At 36.8% G+C, this 27,302-nt stretch overlaps 1 protein-coding gene across 9 annotated transcripts in view; it reads right to left on the bottom strand.

The window, feature by feature from the left end:
- Positions 1-27,302, bottom strand: part of CEP192 (centrosomal protein 192) — a 132,750-nt gene that overhangs the window by 69,320 nt on the left and 36,128 nt on the right. For 6 of the 9 annotated variants that reach the window (XR_007455460.1, XM_049620481.1, XM_049620480.1 and 3 more), the window contains 6 exons: positions 15,466-15,826; positions 14,868-15,011; positions 7,904-7,968; positions 7,042-7,251; positions 4,921-5,047; positions 3,171-3,289 (listed from right to left, as the gene is read on the bottom strand). Coding sequence is in view for 8 of the 9 variants with exons in the window: in XM_049620481.1 (XP_049476438.1) it covers positions 3,171-3,289; positions 4,921-5,047; positions 7,042-7,251; positions 7,904-7,968; positions 14,868-15,011; positions 15,466-15,826 (1,026 nt within the window). In the remaining variant the exon portion in view is untranslated. Of the gene's footprint in view, positions 1-3,170; positions 3,290-4,920; positions 5,048-7,041; positions 7,252-7,903; positions 7,969-14,867; positions 15,012-15,465; positions 15,827-16,662; positions 17,676-27,302 lie in introns of those variants that run through there. The other 3 variants (XM_049620488.1, XM_049620486.1, XM_049620485.1) reach the window with 3 other exon arrangements.

Here is a 27,302-nt window from a genome sequence, read left to right as displayed (position 1 = left end):
AGCAACCAAAGATCACACCACAGGCATTCCTGTCATGTGCATAGAAAGTATTTTCAAAAATTGAACATGTCTCAATAAATTTCAAAGGACTAAAACCCAAATTTCTCTGACTACTGTACAACCAGGCCTATAATCAATATTTTAAAATTAGGAAAATCCTCAAATGTTTGGAAACTAAGCGATACACTTGAAAAAACCAATGGACCAGAGAAATTAGAAAATACATTAAACGGACTAATAAAGACAGTATGACATATCAAAACGTGATAAAAAAATAGAATGGGATGCAACAAAATCCCAGCTTTCAGGGAAATTTAGATCATCAGATGTTTATGTAGGAAAAGCAGAAAAATTAGGCTAAGTATTCATTTCCAGAAGTTAAAAAAACAACAAATTAAATCCACAGAGAATATGAGGAAGGAAACAAAGACCAAAAACTATGAACAGAAAGAGAATAAAATTAGTGAGTTAATAAAATCAAGAAATATCTGGTAAGAATTACTAAGGGAAAAAAGAGAGAGGCAAAAGAACCAATATATAACAAAGAAGACATCACTTAAGAACCTAACGTATTAAACAATCACAAGAGGATATTATGGAGTGATATATTTTCAAGTTTATTTATTTAATTAAAAAAATTTTTTTTTAATTTATTCATTTTGAGAGAGACACAGAGAGAGACAGCAGGGGAGGGGCAGAGAGAGAGACAGAGAGAGAATCCCAAGCAGATTCAGCACTATCAGCATGGAGCCCAATGTGGGGCTCGAACTCAAGAAATGTGAGATCGTGACCTGAGCTGAAACCAATAGTCGGACGCTTAACTGACTGAGCCACCCAGGTGCCTCTCAAGTTTAGATGAAAGGTTAAAATTCCTAGGAAACTAAATTTTATTAAAATGGACACAATTTTCTTAGGTTTATTTATTTTGAGAGAGAGAGAGAATGAGAACAGGGAGGAGCAGAGAGAGGGAGAGAAAAATCCCAAGCAGCTGTCATAGTGGAGCCCGAAGCAGGGCTCAAACCCACAAACTGTGAGATCATGACCTGAGCTGAAACAAAGAATTGGACGTTTAACCAACTCGAGCCACCCATGCACCCAGAAATGGACACAAGTTTTAAACATCAGAATAGTCTTATAACTATTAAAGAAATTGAATCAGCAATTAAAAAGTATTAATGAAAACTCCAGACTCAGAGGATCTCACCAATGTATTCTACCAAAATCTAATAGCATCAATCTTACACTCTTCTGGAAAAAGAGAAAAAATGAGACCATCAAAACCTTGATACCAAAACCAAAAAGGCATTCTCTCACAGATGCAAAATTCTAAATAGACCATTAGCCAACCAAATCCAAGTGATCTATAAAAAAGACAGTGGATCATAACCCAAGTAAAGTTTATTCCAAGTGTAGAAGAACGGTATAATATTAAAAAACTATTTAATGTAATTCACCACATTACCAGAAAAAAAAAAAGCTTATGTTTACCTTGACAGATACAAAAAAGCATTTGACAAGATTCAACCTCTTTACAAGTTAAAAACAAACTAGGAGACAAATATTAGAAGGGAATTTTAAAAATCAATGATAAAAAAAAAAAAAAAGACCCTACAGCACATTTCCAATTTACAAATAAAATACTGAAGAGCTTTCCCACCCTGTCAGGAAACCCCAACATCAGCACTTCTCTTCAACACAATTTTGAGGTGTAGTCAGGTTAGCTAGTCAAAGAAATGAAGGTATCAAAACCAGAAAGGAACAAAACTGTTGTTATTCTTAGATGATAAAACTGCATACATAGAAAAAAAATTATATATATACATAACATGTATTTCTGTTTAGCTACAAAAAGGAAGAATGGAGTTAAGAAAGATAATATTAAAATAAGCCATACAGAGAAAGACAGATACCATATGGTTTCACTCTTATGTGGATCCTGAGAAACTTAAAAGAAACCCAGGGGGGAGGGGAAGGAAAAAAAAAAAAAAAAAAAGAGGTTAGAGTGGAAGAGAGCCAAAGCATAAGAGACTGTTAAAAACTGAGAACAAACTGAGGGTTGATGGGGGGTGGGAGGGAGGGGAGGGTGGGGGATGGGTATTGAGGAGGGCACCTTTTGGGATGAGCACTGGGTGTTGTATGGAAACCAATTTGACAATAAATTTCATATATTAAAAAAAAAAAAAGAAAGATAATATTAAAATATTGTTTGTTTCAAAAAAAATATTATTTCAATAAGTTAGCAAGAAATTTAACAAAAGATGTGTAAAAATCTCTGCGCACACACACACATACAAGTCATAAAACACAGAGAAAAATTAAAACCTAAGTGGAACAATATATAATTTTCATGAATTAGAAGATTTAGTATTATAAAGATGTAAATTGGACTGTTCTAAGATAAAACACAACCATAATTAAAAGTCCAATAGTGTTGCTGGTTGGTTGGTCTACTGAAGGTGACAATCTGATTTTAAAATATATATGGAAATGCAAAGGGCCAACAGCCAAAATACTTTTAAAAGAAAAGTAAGAGAAGAGAGGACTTATCCAAAACTTATAAAGCCACAGTATTTTAACAGTATCATATTGACATAAGATAGACCCCAAATGTCTGACATGTCTAATGAACATAGCAACTGATTACTATATAGTAATGAAAATAAGCTTCTATTAATACTTAACAACATAGTTGCATCTAGCAAACACAAGTGAAAAAAAAAATCAAAGAAAAAGAATACATGCTATATGATTTCTTGTACATAAAGTTCAAAAACAGGCAAAATTAATACAGTGTTAGAGTCAAGATAAGAGGAGTAGCATTCAGAAGGGGCACAAAAATGGTTTCTGGGCTACTAGCAATGTTCTTTTTTTTGATCTGGAATGTACAAAGGTGTGTAAATTGTGATAACTCATTGACTCTCAGTTTGCTTTATAAACAAATTTATGTATGTTTATTATGTTTAGTAGGTATGTAGGTATGTAGCATGTATATTTATTATACATTGATTAAAATGCTATTAAACATCAAAGGACATTTATAATAAAACTGAATCCAAAAAACCCCAACCATGTTGTACTGCATGTATTTTTCTCATGTGACCTTACGTTGATCTTACACAAGAACTATGACAATGTGGTTTTAGTTTTCCTCCATGGAATGCTTAAGATACCTCTATTTTGCTGTTACTGGCCATTAATGTCACATCACTTTCATCCACTTGTGAAATATTCTCCAGTTCTTCAGCCTGAAGTGTAACTGATTCTTCACTTAGCTGTAGTTTTAGGTCTCCTGTAGAAAATACACAATAATTCAACTTACATCTATATACTATCTCACAAAAATAATCTGTCGGATAAGGACCACTCAACATGATTAACCGCCAAGGAAGAAGTCTTTGTACCTCAACATCAGTCATCTTCACAAAAACTGTTTAAATGTATAGTCGCTAAGACAAAGGACCAGGGCATTGTTAATTTGCTTCTGCCAACTTTAAACTTTGAAGATCGTGGATTTCAATCTCTCCTTTGCAAATACTGACAAACTCAATTAATATTTCAATTAATTAAACATTTCACAAATATATAATAAGCTGAATTTAAAAATGAGTATTCCTTACAATAATAGAAAATCAACTAATTATATATACAGCCTCTTTATCCCAACTCCTCTATTGGAAGACAGGCTCTTTAAGGACTGGAGCGTATTTTGTACAATTTTATATGATGTTAGCACCAGGCACCACCCTAGCAAAAAGTAGCTGTTCGATAATTGTATGTTAACCAAGAAAGTCTGATTTTAAATATATATCATGGATATTAATCATACTTAGAGACTATCATAGTCCAAATCTCAAATAGCTTTTTAAAAAAATTTTTTTAATGTTTATTTATTTTTGAGAGAGAGAGAGGGAGATAGAGACAGAGTGTGAGTGGGGTAGGGGCAGAGAGGGAGACACAGAATCCAAAGCAGGCTCCAAGCTCTGAGCTGTTGGTACAGAGCCCGACATGTGGCCAGAACCCAGGAACCGTGAGATCATGACCTGAGCTGAAGTCAGACACTTAACTGACAGAGCCATCCAAGCACCCCCAAATCTCAAACAGCTTTTTAACCAAAAGTCTACCTGAATATGATAGCTACAGTTCATTAACTAAGTAGTTCATTTTTTTTTTCTTTCTTTTTTTTTTTTTTTTTCAACGTTTTTTTATTTTTGGGACAGAGAGAGACAGAGCATGAACGGGGGAGGGGCAGAGAGAGAGGGAGACACAGAATCGGAAACAGGCTCCAGGCTCCGAGCCATCAGCCCAGAGCCTGACGCGGGGCTCGAACTCACGGACCGTGAGATCGTGACCTGGCTGAAGTCGGACGCTTAACCGACTGCGCCACCCAGGCGCCCCCATTTTTTTTTTTTAACTCAGTAGTTTAATAGGCCAATTTAACTAGCCCATTTGAACAGATTATATTTTATTTACTTTGGGTTTTTTACAAAAGGGTTTAGGTGGGTTTTGGCTGACTTGTTCTCACTTTTGATTAAAATGGCAATGTGGCGGGGGGGGGGCACCTGGGTGGCTTAGTCAATCGAGAGTCTGACTTTGGCTCAGGTCATGATCTCGCAGTTCGTAGGGTCGAGTCCTGCATCAGGCTCTCTGCTGTCAATGCAGAGCCTGCTTCAGATCCTCTGTCTCCCTCACTCTACTCTTCTCCAGCCTCTGTCTCTCAAAAATAAACACACATTAAACAAAATAAATAAAATAAATAAAAAAGGCAATGTGGGGTGATAGAAGGATAAAATCTGTGACTGATAGTGACAAAATCCAAGGTGATGTATACATTTTCACTCATAAAGAATATGATCACACAACCACTAATTTATAGGTTAAAAAAAAAAAGGTCACTAAAAACTCCTTCATTTAATCCATTACCTGAAAATACATCATGGTTAACATGAGCCATTTCTTTTTCCAAATTACTTCTTGATACATCAGATTTTCTTAAGAGAGCAACAGGTTCTCTCTTCTCTGGTGATCTAATAAAATAACCAAATGATGGCTACAAAATAAACATGTGAATTATTTCCTTAATTTCAACTACTTTGAGAAATTCTAGACTATTTTATTTTACTATGGGTAACCTAACTAAATGAATTCAACAAAATAATTCTGTTCTTTTCATTTAAACTTAAATTACTAGAGATAAAATTTAAAAGTCTAGTTTTATTTCCTTAGTGCCATCTTCAATCATCAAAACTAATATGTCAAATAAGTCGCTCTTATTAAGAAATCCAACTTCAAACAACCTAGAAATGACATTTCGTTCCTTCAGTAATTATTATTGAGCACCTACTGTGTCAAGCACTATTAATCATAGGGTGACATGTCAATGAGAAAAAAAGACAAAATTTCCTGCCTTCCTGGAACTTACAGTATAAGGATATTTATTTTATACACTACGTCCTTGAAAATCTTTGTTAAGATTAGGTATGTTCTTAGCAGTTAATGAGCCGGGAATTCCCACTTGTCTTTATTATAGAACTTTCACGTGATAGAACTGAAACGTAAATTCATTAAATGCACTCAATTTTCCACTGATCTTTACCTGGGAATTTCTTCCCTTGATCCAACAACCTGAATGCAAGTAACATTTCATAACTAAAACGAAAACAGAAACTCCAAATGATAGATCTATTTTTCCATGACCTGGTGCTTTATTTAGTAAGAAGGAATTCATTAACTCTTCAACTTCTCCCCTAATGTAAAAAATCGATCCAGGCAGGATGTTAATCCTGTCTCTCTAAAGCATTTATTTTCATTTTTTAATTCACTACACAGACAGGACCCACAGTTCAGTTTCAAATTTAAGTTCTGTAATTCAACTTTGAGTTCTAATACCATGGCTATTATTTCAAATTATACTGTTAGTGAAATCCAGTTTTAATAACCACTCCTTCCAATAACCCAACTCCCTATACGGAATTTATCAAGCCTTTTGACTCTACCTCCAAAAGAAATCTTGAATCCTTGGTTTTTTTGTGTCCCTATTATCATTCTAGACCCCGGCCTTCACCGTATCTCTTCCCACGTGCTAAGCCTCTTCCTCCTTTTTGGTTCACTGACCCTCTCCACCCAGGCTCCATATACAATAGCATCATTTCACACATGGAGATGAGGCTGACACCATGACAAAGTTGCTCCCTGCTTCTAAGCACTTCTTCCCAGTTCATTTCAGATGCACCCAAGTCCTACAAGGATCCCACATGATCTGGCCCAATTTCTACCATTCAGTCACCCCACCCCCCTCCCCCATTCACATTAGCTCCACTGTTGTGCTTTCTGATCCTCCACAGGCCACTTCTAGTTCCTACTTCCAAGCCTTCACATAGAGGGTCTCCCCTTGCTTGGAACACTCTGCCTCCATATCTTTTGGCAGCTGCCTCCTTCCCATCATTTAGGTCCCAGCTCAGTAACATCTCCTCAGGGGCCACCCCTGACCACCACAGCTATAGCAACTCCTTCTCCTTAGCATGCTTCATAGAAATTACCACTGTTGCATTTTCAAATTTTTACATGTATTGCCACTTATTAAACAAAAACATTCCTATATTTCAAAACATGTTTTCAGATAAGAGGTTAAAGAAAATATCAATCCTCGATTTCTTCCCATCAACTAATGATGTAACAATAGCAGCATCAACTACCAGGTATTGAATACTTACTCCAAGTTAATCTTGGTGCTAACTGCTTTGTGTGTCCCATCACACTTAATTCTTATGAAACCCTATAAAATAGCACTGGATTTTAAAAACTAGAAAATTAAGACATAGAGGAGTTAAATAAATTGTTCCGTGTCATAGAATTAGTTAAAAGGTAGAACTAGGACCGGAGTCAGGGTCTGACCGACTATAAAACCTAACCTATCTACCACAGTCCTAACATGTCCCTATTCTATCCCTGCTGTAAAGATACTATGCTGTAGCTAATACCATCATACCATTCCAAGTATAAGGTCTGGTGAATTCAACCACTTGTAGCACGTATCATACTTACTCTTTTCACATTGTAACCACCACCAAGGCAACCAAGAGCTTCAGATCTTTGAGCAAAGAACTCTCCTAAAGACAGGCGTAAATAACTGGCATCATCTTTGTCCAAATCTGATGTGCTAAGTGATTTTCTCAACAAACTGTAATTAATTGAAGTTCCCCAAGACGTATCCCCTAGTGCAGCTGAAGTGTTTTGGGCATCTATATTTTCTTCCTAGGGAGAAAGTTATTGTTTCATTTTATTTCCCCAGCAAGGTTTCTGTTTTTCTAACATGCAAAAATAAAAAAATTTAACTAAGAAAATTTAAGCATTTTAATTTTTTAAAAATTTGGACAAACCTCAAGCTCAAGCAGCTAATAAATAAAGCAGCTTAATTTCTTTACATAGCATTACTTCATTTTGAAACATGGTTAAGGGGCGCCTGGGTGGCTCAGTTGGTTGAGCATCCAGCTTCAGCTCAGGTCATGATCTCACGGTTCATGAGTTCGAGCCCCACATCGTGCTCTGTGCTGACAGCTCAGAGCCTGGAGCCTGCTTCGGATTCTGTGTCTCCTTCTATCTCTGCCCCTCCCCCACTTGTGTTCTGTCTCTGTCTCTCAAAAATAAACAAATGTAAAAAAATTTTTTTTTAAAAAAAACATGGTTAAAAACTATAGAGAGATCTTTGAAGCCTATTAGGGTGATTTTAAGTGAATTAAACACTTAGTATGTCAGTTCTTTTTCAATTAATAATTGAGGGTATGAAGGAAAGAGCAGAAATTGTCTAAACATGAGCAAATAAGATACAATTCTATAAAACTATGTATCTATCCAGAAAGAATACAGGTATATTTTAAACTTTGGTTAATGCCAATAAAATACAAACCTGCATAAATTGATGCTCTTTATTAAATTCCTCTTCATCTTGTGCAATCAAATCCAATGCTTCAGCTTAAAAGAGAATCAGTTTATATAATTAAATTATACTAATGCCTAATTAAATACCAACAGATAAATAAAACTTATCTAGTTAGGAAGATGAAATACAGAAATAAATTTGAAAAAAAAGTATATGAAAGCTTTCATCATGCAACTGATGCATCTGTATTAAGTATGTAAGTCTGTGATTCTCTAAGTTTTGGTAATGAACATTCTACTGTTAGTGTTTTTATCAGTTACTAACTTGCCCTAACTTAATTAACCAAAGGGGCTTTACAATGTAAGCTTTTTATTTGTAGAAGATTCACATTAACTTTAGCCTTTGAAGATTTTGGCACACCTGATTTAAGGTACCTGCCCATGAATACCTGTGAAATTTTATCTGAACCATCACGACGTCAAGCCACTCTCTAAATTTATTGTGAAGAGGTGGGCTGGGGTGCCCAACCACCTGTTTGCCCAGGACTGTCTCAGTTTTAGACTGGAAAGTTCCGCATCCCAGCAAACCCCACAGCCTGAACAGTTGGAAACAAGTGGTCACCCAACATCTGCCCTCAAAGCTCTCTGCCTGCCTGCTGCCCAGGCTGGGCCTCTGCCTGGTACTTCAGGAGAATGGCTGAAATAGGAAGGGTGCATGCAATCCAGAAGTGTCCACCATGGCCCAAACAACAGAGATGTCCCCCTCTCTCATTATCTATCAGGGGCTAATCAGATCCAAACTGCCCTTTTGGAAACCCGACAGTTCAACATTAATACCTTGAGAGACCAAATGAAAATAGAAACAGGAGAATATTTCCAATCAGGAAAAGAAGAACATGAGAGATAGCTCAGATCCTTACTTGTTAGGACAGTGTTCATCCTTTACCTTGTGAGCCCATCATTTTTTATAAAACACATCCTTAACTTATCAGTCTATGAATGGGTATGAAGACAACCATGAAACTCTCAAAATCACATGAAAAATATAATCTTTCACATAAAAGTTTTTCTATGAAGATTCTCTGTAGGGCCCATGACTCCAAATAAGTTAAAAACCATTGCCTTAAAACATAAAAGTATCAGTCAACCAAATGTAACAGCCAAAGAAGGGAAAGTAGGAAATCAGGCCTAATGAAGGTAACCCAGAAAAACAATTTACTTCAATGAGGTAAATACTGAATGTTCTTTAAATCATTAAGTAAACAGTTCCAAAAGCTGTTTATCATATCCCTAAGTACTTTTTCCCTGTACTTTAAGAGATTCTTCAATTAAAGAAAAATCTACAGTACCATTACCTTGAATGCTCATCACAAATCAGTCAGCAATTATGAAAAAACTTCATTTTTTATAAGACTCTATGCCCAATTCTTTGCCAAATCTCAACCAGTCCTTTCAAATATCTCCTGAATACGTTAGTTGTTAAAATTTGAAGCAGCACATATATCACAGGCCTCAGGCCATGTTTAAATCCTAGGCCATAAGCTGAAGTGATGTAGTGATTCAGATGCATGGAGCTGTCAGAGAGGGGTAAGACAGAAATGGGGCAGAGGGAGTCGTATCTCTTAAGTAAACTTCCTGAATAAAGTTTGTTAAGTAGATAAATTTTCGTTTCAAATGATTCTGACATTATGAAATTACGCCTTGGTCCCACCTTCCTCTTCTGAATTATATCTCCTCTTACATTTTCAAAATTCCCTTCCTCTTTCTTATAAAAATGCTTCCACTGCATTCAGCTCCCCTGACCCTGATTTCCTGACCCAGTTCATCCTTTCTTCCCTTCCATCAAACTTTTTTCCATAGTTTTCCATAATCATTTTCTCCATTTCTTTACCATCCATGCTACTTATCCTTTCCAACCTGCTCATTATTGTTTATTCCCGAACCACAAGGATGGCTTCGTTAAACATCTCTTTTATTTTAGTTTTCCTTTAATAGTAACGTACCCACACAGTTCAAAATGCAAAGGTACACATGTGTACAAGAGTTTTCAGAAGTTAACCAAAGACATAAAAGGGAATACAACACTGAAAAGTCTCCCCCTCATCCCTGACCCCATATCCCACACCTCCAGAAGCAATCAATAGATAAAATGCTCCTGATATCCTGATTTGAATCTATTTGCTTTTTTTTTTTTTTTTAACGTTTATTTATTTTTGAGACAGAGAGAGACAGAGCATTAACAGGGGAAGGGCAGAGACAGAGGGAGACACAGAATCCAAAACAGGCTCCAGGCTCTGAGCTGTCAGCACAGAGCCCGATGTGGGGCTCGAACTCACGAACCGTGAGATCATGACCTGAGCCGAAGTCAGACGCTTAACCGACTGAGCCACCCAGACGCCCCTCTATTTGCTTTTTGAGTTCAAGTAGCTAGGGATTCTTGCAATCCATTTCTTTCTTTTTAAAAAATCTTTCCATTTTATGTATTTACAAATATGTGTGTCCTCCCTTCTTCCACCTTTTTACACAAATTTCAGAATATTTTATGTGCTTTTCTATGTCTGGGAGTTAAAGAATTTATTTTAGGGGCACCAGTCAGTTAAGCACTAACTCTTGATTTCAGCTCAGGTCATGATCTCATAGTTCAAGAGTTCTAGCCCCACACTGGGCTCCGTGCTGACAGTGTAGATAAAGCCTGCTTGGGATTCCACCTCCCCCTCTGTCTCTGTACCCCCGTGCGTGCTCGCTCCCTCAAAAATAAATAAACTTAAAAAAAAAAAGAATTTATTTTAGTGATTACTCCATACTAGCACCTAAAGAGCCCTTTTCCATTTTTTTAATGACCACAATGTATTTCCTTATATGGATGTACCTTATTTAGTTAGTCCTGTTTTGTACATCCACATTGCTTCCAACCTTTTGTGATTATAAACAATGTATAAGTAATAACCTTGCACATACATCACATACCATTTCTGCAAGTATAATTGAAGAATAAGTTCCCAAAAGAACTGTTTGGTATGTACATTTGTAACTTTGTTAGATGCTGTAATACTGCTCTACCTACATGCTGTGCCTATTAAAGTACTATAATACCTGTTTTCTTCACACTGTTGCCAACATAGTTATAGTACCAAATTTTTAGATCACTGTCAATGAAATAACTGAAAAATAGTATCATGGAGTGGTTTTACTCTGCATTTCTTTCCATGAGTAAGTTCCGTGAACTTTTTTGGAATATTTAACAACCATTTTCATTTCATTTTCCATAAATTTTGTTTACAACCTTTGCCCAATTCTACATTGAGTAGCTAGTCTTTTTCTTATTGTTTGTTAGAACTATTTACTACTAGGAAAATGGGCCTTAATCTGTAACATGAATAGCAAATATTTTTTCTCAGTTTGATCACTAATTTTTAAAAACTATTCACCAAAGCACAATATACATATGAAAAGTATATATAAGTGTACAACTCAATAAACACAACTGTATAGCCAGATCAGTACCCCAGACGAAGAAAGAGAACTCTACTAGCACCCCAAAAGGCCCCTCGAGCTTCCTTCTCATCACTACATGCCCATCCAAGGGTAACTACTATCCTTACTCCACAGGGCAGGGTACATTTAAAATATATACAAATAGATCTACATAGCAGGTATCCTTAGTCTGCCTTATTTCATCCTACATACGTATGAAATTCATGCATGTTGCTGCAAGTAGCTACACATCACTTATTCCCATTGCTACATAGCACTCCCATGTATGAATAAACACAATCCATTCTATCATTAATGAGAATTAGGGAGTTTCTAATTTGGAGATAAACATATAATGCTGCTATGAATATTTCAGTGTAGATCTTTTGGTTAACCATATACCTGTACACTGGATATATAACTCTGGTGCAGAATTACTGGGTCCTCAAGTATGAAGTTCATAAAGTTCACCTCCAAAAGCTCCTGCTACACAAGTTTCCGAAATGGTTCTATCACTTTACATTCCCACCAGTTGCACATGAGAATTCCATGACCACTCACTTTCTAAGTGATGCAAATGTCAGAATATTTTATATGCTTTTCTATGTCTTGGAATTAAAGAATTTATTTTAGGGGCGCCTGGGTGGCTCAGTCAGTGAAGCCTCCAACTCTTGATTTCGGCTCAGGTCATGATCTCATAGTTCGTGAGTTCTAGCCCCACACTGGGCTCCATGCTGTACAACTATCCACTATCCAGTCTGTACCCCCTTGTTCTTCCTAAATCAAGATGTCATTGAGCAAGCTTTAGCTGTAACTTAACTTCCAATTCCTGGTTTATACTTCCAACTACCGAATATCTCCACCACAAACCACAATTATCCAAAATTCTACAATCTCTTCTGATTTTCCCATCTCAGTTCATGGTATTGCCATTTTCCCAAATAACTCAGACCACAAACTTCAATCTTTTCTTGCCTTCCTACTATCTCCTGAAATCCAGTCACCAAATCCTAACCATTTTATTGCCAGGTCTTTCACCAGCTGTTTGCTTTTCATTCTGTGACACCTAGATTTCTACAACATCCTAAGGAATCTCCCACTCAACTGTCCATCAGTACCAGAAGATGACTCACAAAGGTAGTTGGATAATCAAGTCTTCAGTGGCTACCTACTGCTTACCACACAAGCCTCAACTCCAACATGGTAGTCAAAGCTCAACCCACTCCCTGGCCCTACTTTATACCTTTCTAGCTTCACCTCTTCACCTTTTATTACTCTCCCCTTCCTATATCTTGTCATAAATGCTAGCTACATTAGACTATCTGCCAGTCTCAAAACATACCCAGACTTCCTCATTTCATTGTCTTTCATCAGGTTTTCTATCCATTTGGAATATCTCATGCCCTCAAACATCTACCTCTTCAAACTCTTACCTCAAAAGCCACCTCCTATATGAAATCCCTCTCACCCACTCACACACAAAAGTTTTTTCTGCTCTAAACTCCAAAACCATTTAGTTTGTGTTTCTTATGATACTGACTGTTGTTTTACATTCTTGTCTTATCCCTCTTGACTGATGAACAATTGCTTAAAGGCTGGAAAAATGCCTTATTTATCTCCACCATTCCCATCATTAGAAGTTTAAGAGGAGCTTAGTACAAGCACCAGTTAGAATAACTTCTTCCTGTGGCATGTTCTGAGGCTATGAAAAATAAGACTAGGCTTGGGGAGCCTAGGTGACTCATTTGGTTGAGCATCTGACTCTTGATTTTGGCTCAGGTCATGATCCCAGGGTCATGGATCAAGTCACTACGTCAGGCTCTGTGCTGAGCGTGGAGCCTGCTTGGGATTCTCTCTCACTCTCCCTCTGCCTCTCTCCTGGGCTCATGCATGCACACTCTAAAGTATGTATTATGTATGTATGGATGGATGGATGGATGGATAGATAGATAGATAAATAAATATATAAGAACAGGCTTGACAGGCCACTGAATGCCTTTCCTCATGGCAGGTTTAGAGGTGCTCAGGCACTGGAGGCCTCAGTGGCAGAGCATCTCCATAACCTAAGGCTCAAATGCCATGTGTCATATGTACTGCAGACCTAACTCGGTTTTTCCTTGCATGGTCAGAGATTCTGCTAATCAAGAAACCTAGCTGATATTCCTAATGCTCTCATCCTTTGAGATTTATCTTTTCTGTCACCTTTCTCCCATCATTTCTACATTTCTTACGTTTTACTCTAAAATGGATTTTGCAACTGTTCACTTATCAAAATATTTCTTTTGTTCAAGACAGGATTTTAAAAGTGAGAATGTAGGGGTGCCTGGGTGGCTCAGTCAGTTAAGCATCTGACTCTCAATTTCAGTTTAGGTCATGATCTCATGGTTTATGAATTCAAACCCCAAGTCAAGCTCTGTGCTGACAGCATGGAGCCTGCTTGGGATTCTCTCTTTCTCTCTCTCTCTCTCTCTCTCTCTTCCTGTCTCTCTCTCCCTCCCTCTCTCAAATAACGTTAAAAATAAAAATAAAAAAAGTGAGAATGTAAACTGGGGCACCCAGCTGACTCACTTGGTAGACCATATGACTCTTGATCTGGGAGTTAAAAGTTCAAGCCCCATGTTGAGTGTAGAGATTACTTAAAAAAATCTTTAAGGAAAAAAAAAAAGTGAGAATGTAACCCTAAGGTCCCTTCCAACTCTGTCATATGAAGGTTCTAAACTGATGTAAAAGAATGATAGTCTGACTCACTGTCCTTGCTTAAAGAAAAGGCTCAGCTCATTCTGCAATGGTTAGCACTAACTCAAGCCTTTGTTCCTATAAAAACAGCTGAAAAGCTCAGTATTACAGTTGACCATTGCACAACATAGGTTTGAACTGCACAGGTCCACTTACACACAGATTTTTTTTTTTCAATATAGAAAGTACAGTGCTATAAATGTGTTTTCCTTATGATTTTTTTCTTTTTTTTAAATATCTTTTGAAAATGTTTATTTATTTTTGAGAGCGTGCAAGTGGGGGAGGGACAGAGAGAGGGGAAAGGAGGATCCAAAGTGGGCTATACACTAACAGGCTAACAGCAGCTAGCCCACTGTGGGGCTCGAACTCATGAACCGTGAGATCGTGACCTGAGTGGAAGTCGGACGCTCAACTGACTGAGCCACCCAGGTGCCCTCTTATGATTTTCTTATTAACATTTTCTTTTCTCTAGCTTATCTTATTATAAGAAAACAGTATATAATACATGTAACACACAAAATATATGTTAATAGACAATGTTATCACTTAAGGCTTTTGGTAACCAGTAGGCTGCTGGTAGTTAAGATTTTGGAAAGTCAAAAGTTATACACAGATTTTCAATGACGCAAGGAGCTGGCACCCCTTATTCCTCACATTGTTCAGGGTTCAAATGTATAGTCCAAAAATGATTTGATGTGGCCAACCAATATATACAGAGTAATCTCAGAACACCATTAAAAACAATGAAAATGGGATAATAAGGTGGTTATCAATACACTTACAACCAGATCTGAAGTCTTCATTCATCTCATCAGTTAGAGCCATATTTAAAACTTGTTCCTTATTAAAAGATGTATAATATGCAAGGTCAGTGACCCATCTGCCCTCTTCATTTTGATAGACCACACTCTGTGGCAGATCTATTTCTAAAAAATCCAAAAATATACAATGACATATGCAACAAAATGATACAATATTCTGAAATAATTTTACTTAGTTGACTTATCTTAGATATCAACAGTATTGAAATCTACCCAAAACTAGTTTAAAAAAAGAATCCATTCCCACAAAAGTCCTCCAATGGTGGAAAAGCTGACCTTAACCCCAGGAGAAATCTATAATGGAGAATGAGGGAAAAAGAAAAAGAAAACTAAGACTTAAAATAGTGTATGTCTACCAGATCTGTAAGTAAAGATATAATTTTTAATCCATAAAACACTTAAATATTTTAATATGAAAGATTAGGCAAGTTCCCCTTGAAAATATACTCTATTGTATAAACATTTTATACATCTTTATTTTTTTAAGCCTTCTTACTACACTATACGTTAACTAACTAGAATTTAAATAAAAATTTGAAGAAAAATAAAACCTACTTACGCTCTTTACTCTTTTCAGTGGACTTGTAACATTCACATGTCCTTCTTTCACTTGTTGGTGACTGAAGAGTATCAGTGGAATTAATTTCATTGTCACTAACAGGCTTCAAAGATGCTCTGTCCGTATATTTTTGAATGGACACTTTAGGAGTCTCCGTGTCTAAACATCTATCCATAGGTAAAACTGTTTTTGAACCAGATGCCAAGTGCTTATTTTGATGAAGAGACCTGGCCTCCAGCTTTAAAGGGTCCATTACATCAAAATCACCTTCACTGGCATTTGTGTCATGAAAATAAACAGGGTTAAATTTCGCATTAGTAGCCCTGATAGTCTTCACAGGAACTTCTTCTCTTACGCTCTCCTTTAAAAATGAATAACAAAGCAGCCATAAGTTTTGTTTTTCATGACTCATTCCAAACTTTATGGGAAAAAATTACGTAGTAGATGTAAATGGTTATTATGTAAAGCATCAGACTATATAGTGTTCACTGTATTCTATTAGACTACGTATGAACCAATTTTAAGCAATATACCAAAACCAAAATTCATGCCGTGGTCATTGCAAACGTCTATCAACAGATTCAGATACCAAAAGTGAGCTCAACATGTTCATTATATTACAGGACATTAGAAATATCAGTTTCAACTCTTATAATTACCACTAAAACTCTCTAAAAGCATGGCAAGCCCATTAATGTGACCAGACTCATAAAATTAATATGAGTAACATCCCTTGAAAACAGGTGTACTAATATCTTTTAACAGGAGTAAAATAGCATATACTACAGATGCCCATGAGGTGCCAAATAACAACTGCATCAGACAAGGCAAATTAAGCCAGCGCCTCAAAACCATGCTCTCTGACATACTTTCCCAAATGGCATTTCTTATTCTTTCCTAGAATAACAACTGCTGAAAAAGAGCCCAAATGCCTACAATACTTTTAGAAATCCAGCTACCACTGTAATTTCAAGTGCCAATAAAACCTGTAAGAGCAGTCTTTTCTGTCATGAGATGTATGATGACAAAAACAACCTCACAAGTTTTTTGAAGTTAAAATACTAAAAGCAGGTAGTTCTACATAAAAGAAAAGATGCTGACTTTGAAATAAAGTCATAGGTTTAAATCCTACTGCCAGCACTTACTAACTGGGTGATCTTCCAAAAATGTCTTACAAAAAATAAACTTACATCCTACCTTATATCAAAATAAATTCCAGACGGCTTAAACATTTAGATGCAAAAGTGCTAGGAGAAAATAGAGATGAATAGTTTTAAAGTCTTTAGTGGATAACATCTAAGTATAACACTCTCCTGGGTTAAAAATTTCCCAGCCTTAACCCCAGGTCCCGTAAATTGTAACCTTATTTGGAATCTGGGTCTTTGCAGATTAAGTTAAATTAAGGATCTTGAAATAAGACCATCCTGGAGTTAGAATGGGCCTTTAACCCAGTGAGCGGTGTCCTTATAAGAGAAAAAAGATTTTAGCAGGATACAGAGACACTGAGAGAAAGGCCATGTAAAGAGGAAGGCAAATATTCAAGTGATGCTGCCACAAGCAAAGAAAACCAGGAGCCATTAGCTGCTGGAAGAGGCAAGAAGAGGAGCTTTTGGAGGGAGCTTATCCCTTCCAATACCCTGATTTCCAATTTTGGGCCTCTAGAATGTGAGACTACATTTCTCTTGTTGCAGGCTAAGGTTCCAGCAGCCCTAGGAAACTAATACAAACATAAAAGTCTAAAAATGCATAAGGACTGGGAGAGGGAAGACCATCTTGAAGACACAGGGAGAAAAAGTCCATCTATAAGGCAAGGAGAGAAGCACAAGGAGAAACCAACCCCACTGAAACCTTAATCTCTGAATTCTCTAGAAGTGTGAGAAAATAAATTTCTATTGTTTGGCAAATGAGTAAATAAATACATAAAATGCATAAGGATCAAAATATCTCTTTAACATAGAAAGCTTATAAAAACAATACTTAAAATATGAATATTACAACAGAAAAAAAAGACGAGACAAAGAAATGCCATTTAAAGACATAACTATTTTTCATATAGAATACTAGCAAAGAGTAAAAAAGAACCAGAATGAAACAGAAATTAAAAAAAACAATAGATAGTATCAATGAAACTGAGTTGGTTCTCAAAAGATAAAGAAAACTGATAAACCTTTAGCCAGGCTTATCAAGATAAAAGAGAAAGAACTCAAATAAATAAAATCAGAAATGAAAGCAGTTACAACTGACACCACAGAAATACAAAGGATTATAAGAGAATACTATGAAAAATTATAATCCAACAAACTGGACAACCTGGAAGAAATGAATTAATTTCTAGAAACATCTTCCAACTGAATCAGGAAGAAATAGAAAATCTAAACAGACTGATTACTAGCAACAAATTAGTCAGTAATCAAAAAATTCCCCACAAGCAAATATCTAGGACTAGATAGCTTCACTGATAAATTCTCTTAAAGAAGAGTTAACACCCATTCTTCCCAAACTCTTTCAAAAACTAGAAGGAATGCTTCCAAGTTCATTCCACAAAACCAGCATTAACCTGACACCAAAACTGTAGACTCATATCCCTGATAAACATAGATACAAAAATCCTTAACAAAATATTAGCAAGCCAAATTCAACAACACATTTATTACAATCAGATGTAATTTATTCCAGGTATGCAAGGATGGCTGAATATTCATAAATCAATCAACATGATACACCACATTAACAGAATGAAGGATAAAAATCATACAATTATCTCAACAGATGCAGAAAAAGTATTTGACATAATTCAATATCTACTCATGATAAAAACTCTCAACAAAGTGGGTTTAGAGGGAACATACTCGAACATAATATATAATAAACCCCCAACTAAATCATACTCAGTAGTGAAAAGCTTAAAGCTTTTCCTCAAAGATCAGGAAAAAGACAAGGATGTCCACTCTTACCACTTTTATTCAACACAGTATCAGAAGTCCTAGCCCAGTAATCAGACAAGAAATGGAACAAAAGGCATCCAGATTGAAAAGGAAACAAAACTGTCACTATTTTCACATGACATAATACTATGGATAGAAAGCTCTAAGGATTCCACCAAAAACTATTAAAACTAATAAATTTAGTGAAGTTGCAGGATACAAAATTAATATACAGAAATTGGTTCTGTTTCAGTACTAATAATGATAAGTAGCAGAAAGAGAAAGTTTTTAAAATCCTATTTACAATATCATCAGAAAGAATAAAATATCTAGGAATAAATTTAAGCAAGGAAGTGAAAGATCTATACTTTGAAAACTTATAAGATACCAATGAAAGAGGGGTGCCAGGTAGCTCAGTAAGCTGAATGTCCAATTCTTGATTTTGGTTCGGGTCGTGATCCCAGAGTCATGGGATCAAGTCCTGCATCAGGCTCCATGCTCGGTATGAAGCCTGCTTAAGATTTTCTCCCTCCCTCTCTCTCTCTCTCTTGCTCTCAGTCTCTCTCTCTCTCTCTCTTTCCCTCTGCCCTTCTCCCCCACTCACACTTTCTCTCTAAAATAAAAAAAAAAGAAAAAAGAAAGAAAAGAAAGATGATCCAAATAAATAAATAGAAGGTAAACTATATTCATGGACTGGAAGAATATTGTTAAAATGTCCATACTACTCAAAGCAATTTACACATTTAATGCAATACCTATCAAAATACCAATAATATTTTTTACAGAACTAGAAAAAATAATCCTAAAATTTGTATGGAACATAAAAGTCCCCAAATAACCAAAGCAATGTTGAGACAGAAGAACAAAGCTGGAGGTATCACCATCCCAGATTTCAAACTATACTACAAAGCTATAGTAATCAAAACAGTTAATGCTAAAAAAAAAAAAAAAATAGTTACAAGGGGCACCTGGGCAGCTCAGTCAGTTAAGCATCTGATGCTTGATTTTGGCTCATGTCATGATCTCACAGTCATGAGACTGACCCCATTTAGGGCTCTGTGCTGGGTGTGGAGCTTGCTTAAGATTCTCTCTCTCCCTCTGCCCCTCCCTCCCTGCTCATGCTCACATGCACATGTTCTCTAAAAAAAAAAAAAAAGTTATGGTACAGGCACAAAAACAGACACAGAGATCAGTGGAACAGAACAGAGTCTACAAATAAGCCCATGCTTATATGGTCAATTAATCTATGACAAAAGAGGAAAGAATATACATTGGAGAACAACAATCTCTTCAATAAACAGTGTTGAAAAAACTGGACAGCTACATGCAAAAGAATGAAACTGGACCACTTTCTTTCACTATATACAAAAATAAACTCAAAATGAATTGAAGACCTAAATGTACCTGAAACCATAAAATTTCTAGAGGAAAACATAAGCAATAATCTCTTAGATATCAGCCTTCACAATATTCTTCTGGATCTGTTTCCTCAGGCAAAGGAATCAAAAGAAAAGTAAGCAATTAGAACTACATGACACTAAACAGCTTTTGCACAGTGAAGGAAACAATCAACAAAATGAAAAGGGAACCTACTGAATGGGTGAAGATATAAATAAGTCATATATCCAATTAGGGGTTAATATCCAAAATATATAAGAACTCCTAAAACTCAACACTCAAAAAATCTCAAACAATCCAATGGAAAAATGGGAAGAAGACATGAACAGATATTTCTACAAAGAAGACATACAAATGGCCCACAGACACGTGAAAAGATGCTTAACATGATTCATTATCAGGGAAATGCAGATCAAAACCATGAGGAGATATCACCTCACACCTGTCAGAATGGCTAAAATATAAAACACAAGAAGCAAGTGTTGGCAAGGATGTGGATGTTGTGCACTGTTGGTGCGAATGTAAATTGGTATAGCCCCTATGGAAAATAGTATGGAAGTTCCTCAAAAAATTAAAAATAGAAATACCATATGATCTGGTAATCCCACTGTTGGACATTTATTCAAAGAAAATGAAAATACTAATTCAAAAAGATACATGCACCCTCCATGTTTACTGCAGCATTATTTTTTTTTTAATTTTTTTTTTTTCAACGTTTTTTATTTATTTTTGGGACAGAGAGAGACAGAGCATGAACGGGGGAGGGGCAGAGAGAGAGGGAGACACAGAATCGGAAACAGGCTCCAGGCTCCGAGCCATCAGCCCAGAGCCTGACGCGGGGCTCGAACTCACGGACCGCGAGATCGTGACCTGGCTGAAGTCGGACGCTTAACCGACTGCGCCACCCAGGCGCCCCTACTGCAGCATTATTTACAATAGCCAAGATACAGAAGCAACTTAGGTGTGCATCAATAGATAAATGGATAATGAACATGTAGTACACACACACACACACACACACACACACACACAGGAATATCACTCAGCTATAGAAAAGATTTTGCCATTTGTGACAACATGAATGGACCTAGAGAACACTATGCTAAGTAAAATAAGTCAGAAAAAAACAAATACTGTATGATTTCACTTCTTTGTGGAGTCTAAAAAACAAAACAAATGAATAAACAAAACAGAAACAGACTCATAAATACAGAGAAAAAAAACAGGTAATTGCCAGAGGGGTAGAGGGATGATGGGTAAAAAAGGTGAAGGGGTTTAAGAGATACAGACTTCCTTGGGGCGCCTGGGTGGCTCAGTCGGTTGAACGGCCGACTTCGGCTCAGGTCATGATCTCGTGTTCTGGAAGTTTGAGCCCCACATCGGGCTCTGTGCTGACAGCTCAGAGCCTGGAGCCTGTTTCAGATTCTGTGTCTCCCTCTCTCTGACCCTCCCCTGTTCATGCTGTCTCTCCCTGTCTCAAAAATAAATAAAACGTCAAGAAAAAAAAATTTTTTTTTTTTTTAAATAAGAGATACAGACTTCCAGTAATTAAATAAGTCACAGGGATAAAAGTACTACATAGGAAATACAGTCAATAATATTGTAAAAACTTTGTATGGTGACAGATGGTAACTACACTTATAAGGTGAGCATTTCACGACACATATAATTGTCAAATCACTATGTTGTACACCTGAAATCAATATAATCTTGTATTTCTACTTCAATTTTAAAAAAAGAAAAAAAAAAGAAATGTCAGAATGTTGGAAACTACCTATCCCCTCAGGAAAGCTACTTAAAACAGTCTTGAAGTAGGAACGCAGCCAAATGATAGTCTCCAGAATCACTGCACCATCTGATGAAATGCACCTGAACCCTTTTTGTGCTTGGCTGAGGAGCCAACAGGGCAAAGGTGGCAGCTAGGCATTGTGTGTGAAGTGAGAAGGGACCTAGGACTCACCTAGGGTGTGGGGCTCTGAGGAGAGGTTGGGGTGGGGGGGAGAGAGGGTTGGATGGGAAGAGAGGCAGTCTGACCAAAGTACGGGGTCGGGGCCAGGGACCAGGTAGCTTCTTGGGCTGTGGGATTTTGACTGGCAGCCTCTATGTCAGAATCCTGCCTGGGCTTAATAGGGCAGCGGCATGGGGTCTCAGACAGCCACCCTGTCAACTCACATACATGCCTGGTACTACACTATTTCATAATGACTTGTTTCCAAGTCAGAGTTCCCTATGCAGCAGAACAGCTCCCTTGCTGTGATCTGATAATAAACAATACAAGCACAAATGCAGCTGCTTTGACAGTTTTCAAACCTAAACACAAAATTGGTTTTTGTTAATATTTTGACAGCGTAACTCTCTCAGCAAAACTTAAGAGTTAGGAAATGTGACAAGAAAAGAAAAAGTAAAAGCAATCCAAAGTTCTCTTAGGAGGTGGGGTTTTGAAAGGAGGTAATTAAAGTATTTCAAAGTCCTACCTTATTGGCATCTAAGGGAAACAAACAGGCAACAAAGCACTCTGGTGGTGATATCATCTCAAATAATGGCTGAAAAATATATGAATGCCCTCCAAATAAGGGAAAAACAGCATCCCTCATAGAATCTAACCATTGATTTAAAGATTTACCATTACTGTATGTGCCACTAAGAAAGAGAACACTAAGCTATGACATACTAGTAAGTGTAAGAAACATATTGATTTCAGAAGTGTTAAAATATGAAAAATGTGGATCTGAGAATCAATGAAAATGCAAAGAAAGGCCAAATGTATAAAGAGGAAAGATGGGAAGAAGTGAAGGGGAGAGCAGGGATAAATAATGCAATAAAATTTTTGAAAATGATAAATATTAAATGAAGTAAATGTAAGAATAAAATCAAGAATATCAATAATTACAGTAAGTGTTAAAGGATTAACTAGCTCATTAAAAAATAGACTACCAGAGTTTTGGGGCACCTGGGTAGCTCAGTTGGTTAAGCATCCGACTTCGGCCCAGGTCATGATCTCACGGTTCATGAGTTCAAGCCCTGCATTGGGCTCTGTGCTGACAGCTCAGAGCCTGGAGCCTGCTTCGGATTCTGTGTCTCCCTCTCTCTCTGCCCTTCCCCAGCTCATGCTGGCACTCTGTCTCTGTCAAAAATAAATAAACTTAAGGGGCGCCTGGGTGGCGCAGTCGGTTAAGCGTCCGACTTCAGCCAGGTCACGATCTCGCGGTCCGTGAGTTCGAGCCCCGCGTCAGGCTCTGGGCTGATGGCTCGGAGCATGGAGCCTGTTTCCGATTCTGTGTCTCCCTCTCTCTCTGCCCCTCCCCCGTTCATGCTCTGTCTCTCTCTGTCCCAAAAATAAATAAAAAATGTTGAAAAAAAAAATTCAAAAATAAATAAACTTAAAAAAAAAAAATAAAAAAAAAAAAAAAAGACGGCCAGAGTACATTAAAAAAGTAAACCTAGCTACATGCTATATATAAAAAGCTCTCTAAACAAACGATAAAGAAAAATGTAAAAGGGATGGAAAAGATAACAAGCATACACAAAATATAGAAAAAGCAAAGGTATCAATACTAATATACAAAGGACAATTTAAGATTAGAAGCAGTAACAGGATAAAAGGACAGAATTACTAAAAAAGGTACACTCTTATCAAATAGGTTATAATAGGTTATAAAATCTATAATCTTATATGCAATAAATATTGGAGAGAAGTACATAAAGAAAAAAATTCAATTAAAATTGGAGACTTTGATTTATCTTTTCTGGAATTGATACATCTACTACATAAAAATAAAAGTGATCATAGAGAAACTGATTAATACACTAAATAGCCTAATAGCTTTTTAAAACTAAACATTCCTCAAAAAAGAGCTTTTAGTTTTCATTTTTCTTATGTCCATGAAATACACATATAAATATACCTTTATCCAAAACATTTAGAAAGGTTAGATTTTTCAGACCAAATACTGATTATAAAAGCCCATAAAGTTAGAAATAAAAAATAAAGGGGCAACTAGGTGGCTCAGTTGGTTAAGCATCTGTCTCTTGATTCCAGCTCAGGTCATGATCTCAAGGTCGTGAGATCAAGCCCTGCATCAGGCTCCACACTATGTGTGGAGCCTGCTTAAGATTCTCTCTCCCTCTGCACCTTTCCTGCATGCACATGTGCACACGCTCTGAAAGAAAGAAAGAAGAAAGGAAGGAAGGAAGGAAGGAAGGAAGGAAGGAAGGAAGGAAAGGAAAGAACGAAGAGTAACATCAAAAAAGATGGCAGAAGAGAAAGCACCAGGAATCTGTCTTTCCACCTAGACAAGGACTGGACTGGACTGGCAAAAACCTCAGAAGTAACTATTTTGAAGAAAAAAAAATGAAGTAACTATTGTGGAATTCTGGAATCTATTTGAACAATTACAGCTACCAGAGAAAAGCTTGGCTGGTAAACTGCAAATAATGTCAGTAACTTCAGACTTTAGAATGATTGTGGCTACCCACCCTGAACCCCAAGGCAGACAACTGTGGGAAGTGCAACCCCTGTTTTTAGTATGGTTTGCTGGAGCCAGAGAAACAATAAGGATTTTGTCTCCAATTATCAGGTTTCTGTGTTCTGATGGCAGACTGCTGCTTCTCACTGCAGAGCTGCAGGCACAGAGCCCGCTCACCAGTGATTAAACCCCCACCAGCTAAAGTGAACACCAGCATATTTATAGGAGTCCTACCTATTTCTTTGACTATCAAAAACAACCATATATGGAGAAAATTAAGAGAGCTGCTGCACATGCCCAGGAAAAAATACAGGCTCAGAAAAGACCTGTAAAACCTCTAGCTTTCACTATATACTGATCCCAGTACAGACACACTGTATAAAAATTAAATAAAGAACAAACCATAGAGAAAAGAGAGAATGTGATTTCCAGCATTATCACATAAGATTCAAATGTACAGTTTCAAACAAAAAAAAGATCACACAGCATACAAATAAACAGGAAAGTATGGTTCATTCAGAGGAGAAAAATAAATCAACAGAGAACTTGCATGAGAAAACCTGTATGTCAGACTAGACTGAAACAACTGTCTTGAAGATGCTCAAAGAGCTAAAGAAGATGTGGACAAACAAGAAAATGATCTATACACAAAATGCACATCAATAAAAAGATAATAATACAGAGGAGCCAAAAAGAAATTCTGGAACTGGAAGGTACAATAACTAAAGTGAAAAATTCACTAGAGAGGTTGTGCAGATGTGTAGAGAGGACAACTGAAGATAGGACAACTGAAATTACTAAGCTTCAGAAAAAGTAAACAGAGTCTGAGGGACCCATGGGATACCATCAACACATTGGGGACCAACAGCACTTTCTGAAAAAAGCACAGGAAAGAGAAAAACAAGAAACTATAGCTGAAAACTTCCGACATTTGATTAAAGACAGGATTATAAACACTGAAAAAAGTTCAACAAACTCCAAGTAGGATAAATCTGAAGAAACCCATACCAAGACATTATAATCAAACTGTCAAAAAGAGAATCTGGAAAACTGCAAGAGAAGCTACTTGTCACATGCAAGGATTCTTCAGTAAGATAACCAGCAAATTTCCCATCAGAAAACCTTCAGGCCAAAAGGCAATAGGCTGATACATTCAAAGTACTGGGAGGGGAAAAAAAACTTGTCAACCAAGAATCTTACATTTGGTAAAACTGTCCTTTAAAAATGAGGAAAAATTTAAGACATTCCCAGATAAACAAAAGCTGAAGAAGTTTTTTTTACCACTTATATGTGGATTTTTTGAAACAGTACAGAACTGTAAATGTATTTTCTCTTATGATTTCCTTAATAACTTTTTCTCTACCTTTATTGTAAAAATACAGTATATAACATATGTAACATACAAAATATGTTTATCACTCTTTATGTTATCAGTAAGGCTTCCAGTCAATAGTAAGCTATTAGTACTTAAATTTTGGGACCTTAAAAGTTATCATGTGTATTTTTTACTGTGCAGGGAGTTGGTGCCCTTAAAACCCCACATTGTTCAAGGGCAAGCTATACTTTAGTGGGGGGCAAAGTCTATTCCTTATATACAGCAATATTACAACAAAAAGGGAAAAAATTTACTTAAGATAGTAGCTTGTATTTATGAGCTCTTTAAATGCCTTTAAGGAAAATGGGCTGCTAATCTTGCCCTCAAAAGGACAGAAAATGGTCACCTCATGGTAACACAAACTGCATGACCTTAAGACATGGGAAAAAGAAGACATCTCATGAAATAATGTAACACACTTTATGACTGACCCACAAGCAGGAATTCCCCCTCCCCCCATCCAAGCAACAAAGGTTTTTTTTTTTTAATGTTTATTTATTTTTGAGAGAGAGAGAGAGAGCAAGCGTGAGCGGGGTAGGGACAGAGAGAGAGGGAGACAGAATCAGAAGCAGGTTCCAAGCTCCAAGCTGTCAGCACAGAGTCGGATGCAGGGCTCGGACTCACAAACCACGAGATCGTAACCTGAGCCAAAGCCAGACGCTTAACTGAAGCCAGATGCTTCACCAACTGAGCCACCCAGGCGCTCCCAAGCAACAAAGCTTTAATGGAAGTGCTCATTCCACAGTGGATTCTCTGTGACCAGAGGCCAGCCCTCACCATCTCTCTACATTCAACACCCTCCTTAAACCACTACTGAAGACTTCAGGGCTTCACATTCATAGTACCTGAATGCTCCACCAGAATCTGGCTATCTTGTGATTAAATCCTTTATTTTTTAATATTTTTTTAATATTTATTTTTTTAATATAATTTATTGCCAAGTTAGCTAACATCAGTAGAAGGATAAGAACCATATGATCCTATGATCCTATCAATAGATACAGAAAAAGCAGAAAATACAGCATCCTTTCTTAATAAAAACCCTCAAGAAAGTCGGGATAGAAGGAACATACCTTAACATCATAAAATCCATATATGAAAGGCCCACAGCTAATATCAGCCTCAATGGGAAAAAACTGAGAGCCTTCCCCCTGAGATCAGAAACACGACAGGGATGTCCACTCTCACCACTGTTGTTTAACATAGTGTTGGAAGTCCTAGTCTCAGCAATCAGACAAAAAAGGAATAAAATGCATCCAAATTGGCAAAGAGGTCAAACTCACTTTTTGCAGATGACCTGATATTCTACATGGAAAACCGGAAAGACTCCACCAAAAAACTACTAGAACTGATACATGAATTCAGCAAAGTCACAGGATATAAAATCAATATACGGAAATCAGTTGCAGTTCTATATACCAAGAGTGATTAAATCTTTTTAGAAGGATTGGAAATAGAGTATCAGAAACTATGTTTTTACTTAGAAAGACTCTGAAACTTAAAACTTTTAGAATGTAATTCAATGAGAACTTGGGGACTTTCTTCAAAGGTATGATGAGATTCAACAACCAGGATTTTGCTTTATTTTATAGTTATCCATGGATTTCCTTTACTTTCCTACTATGTTTCATGAAAGGAGATTATCTTTATATGACCTACAACATCAAGCACCAT

This window comes from Panthera uncia (assembly GCF_023721935.1).
Source record: "Panthera uncia isolate 11264 chromosome D3 unlocalized genomic scaffold, Puncia_PCG_1.0 HiC_scaffold_8, whole genome shotgun sequence".
In the NCBI taxonomy this organism is placed as follows: Eukaryota; Metazoa; Chordata; class Mammalia; order Carnivora; family Felidae; genus Panthera; species Panthera uncia.
The sequence above is the reverse complement of the archived record's forward strand: the minus strand, read 5'-3'. Positions and strand labels throughout refer to the sequence as shown.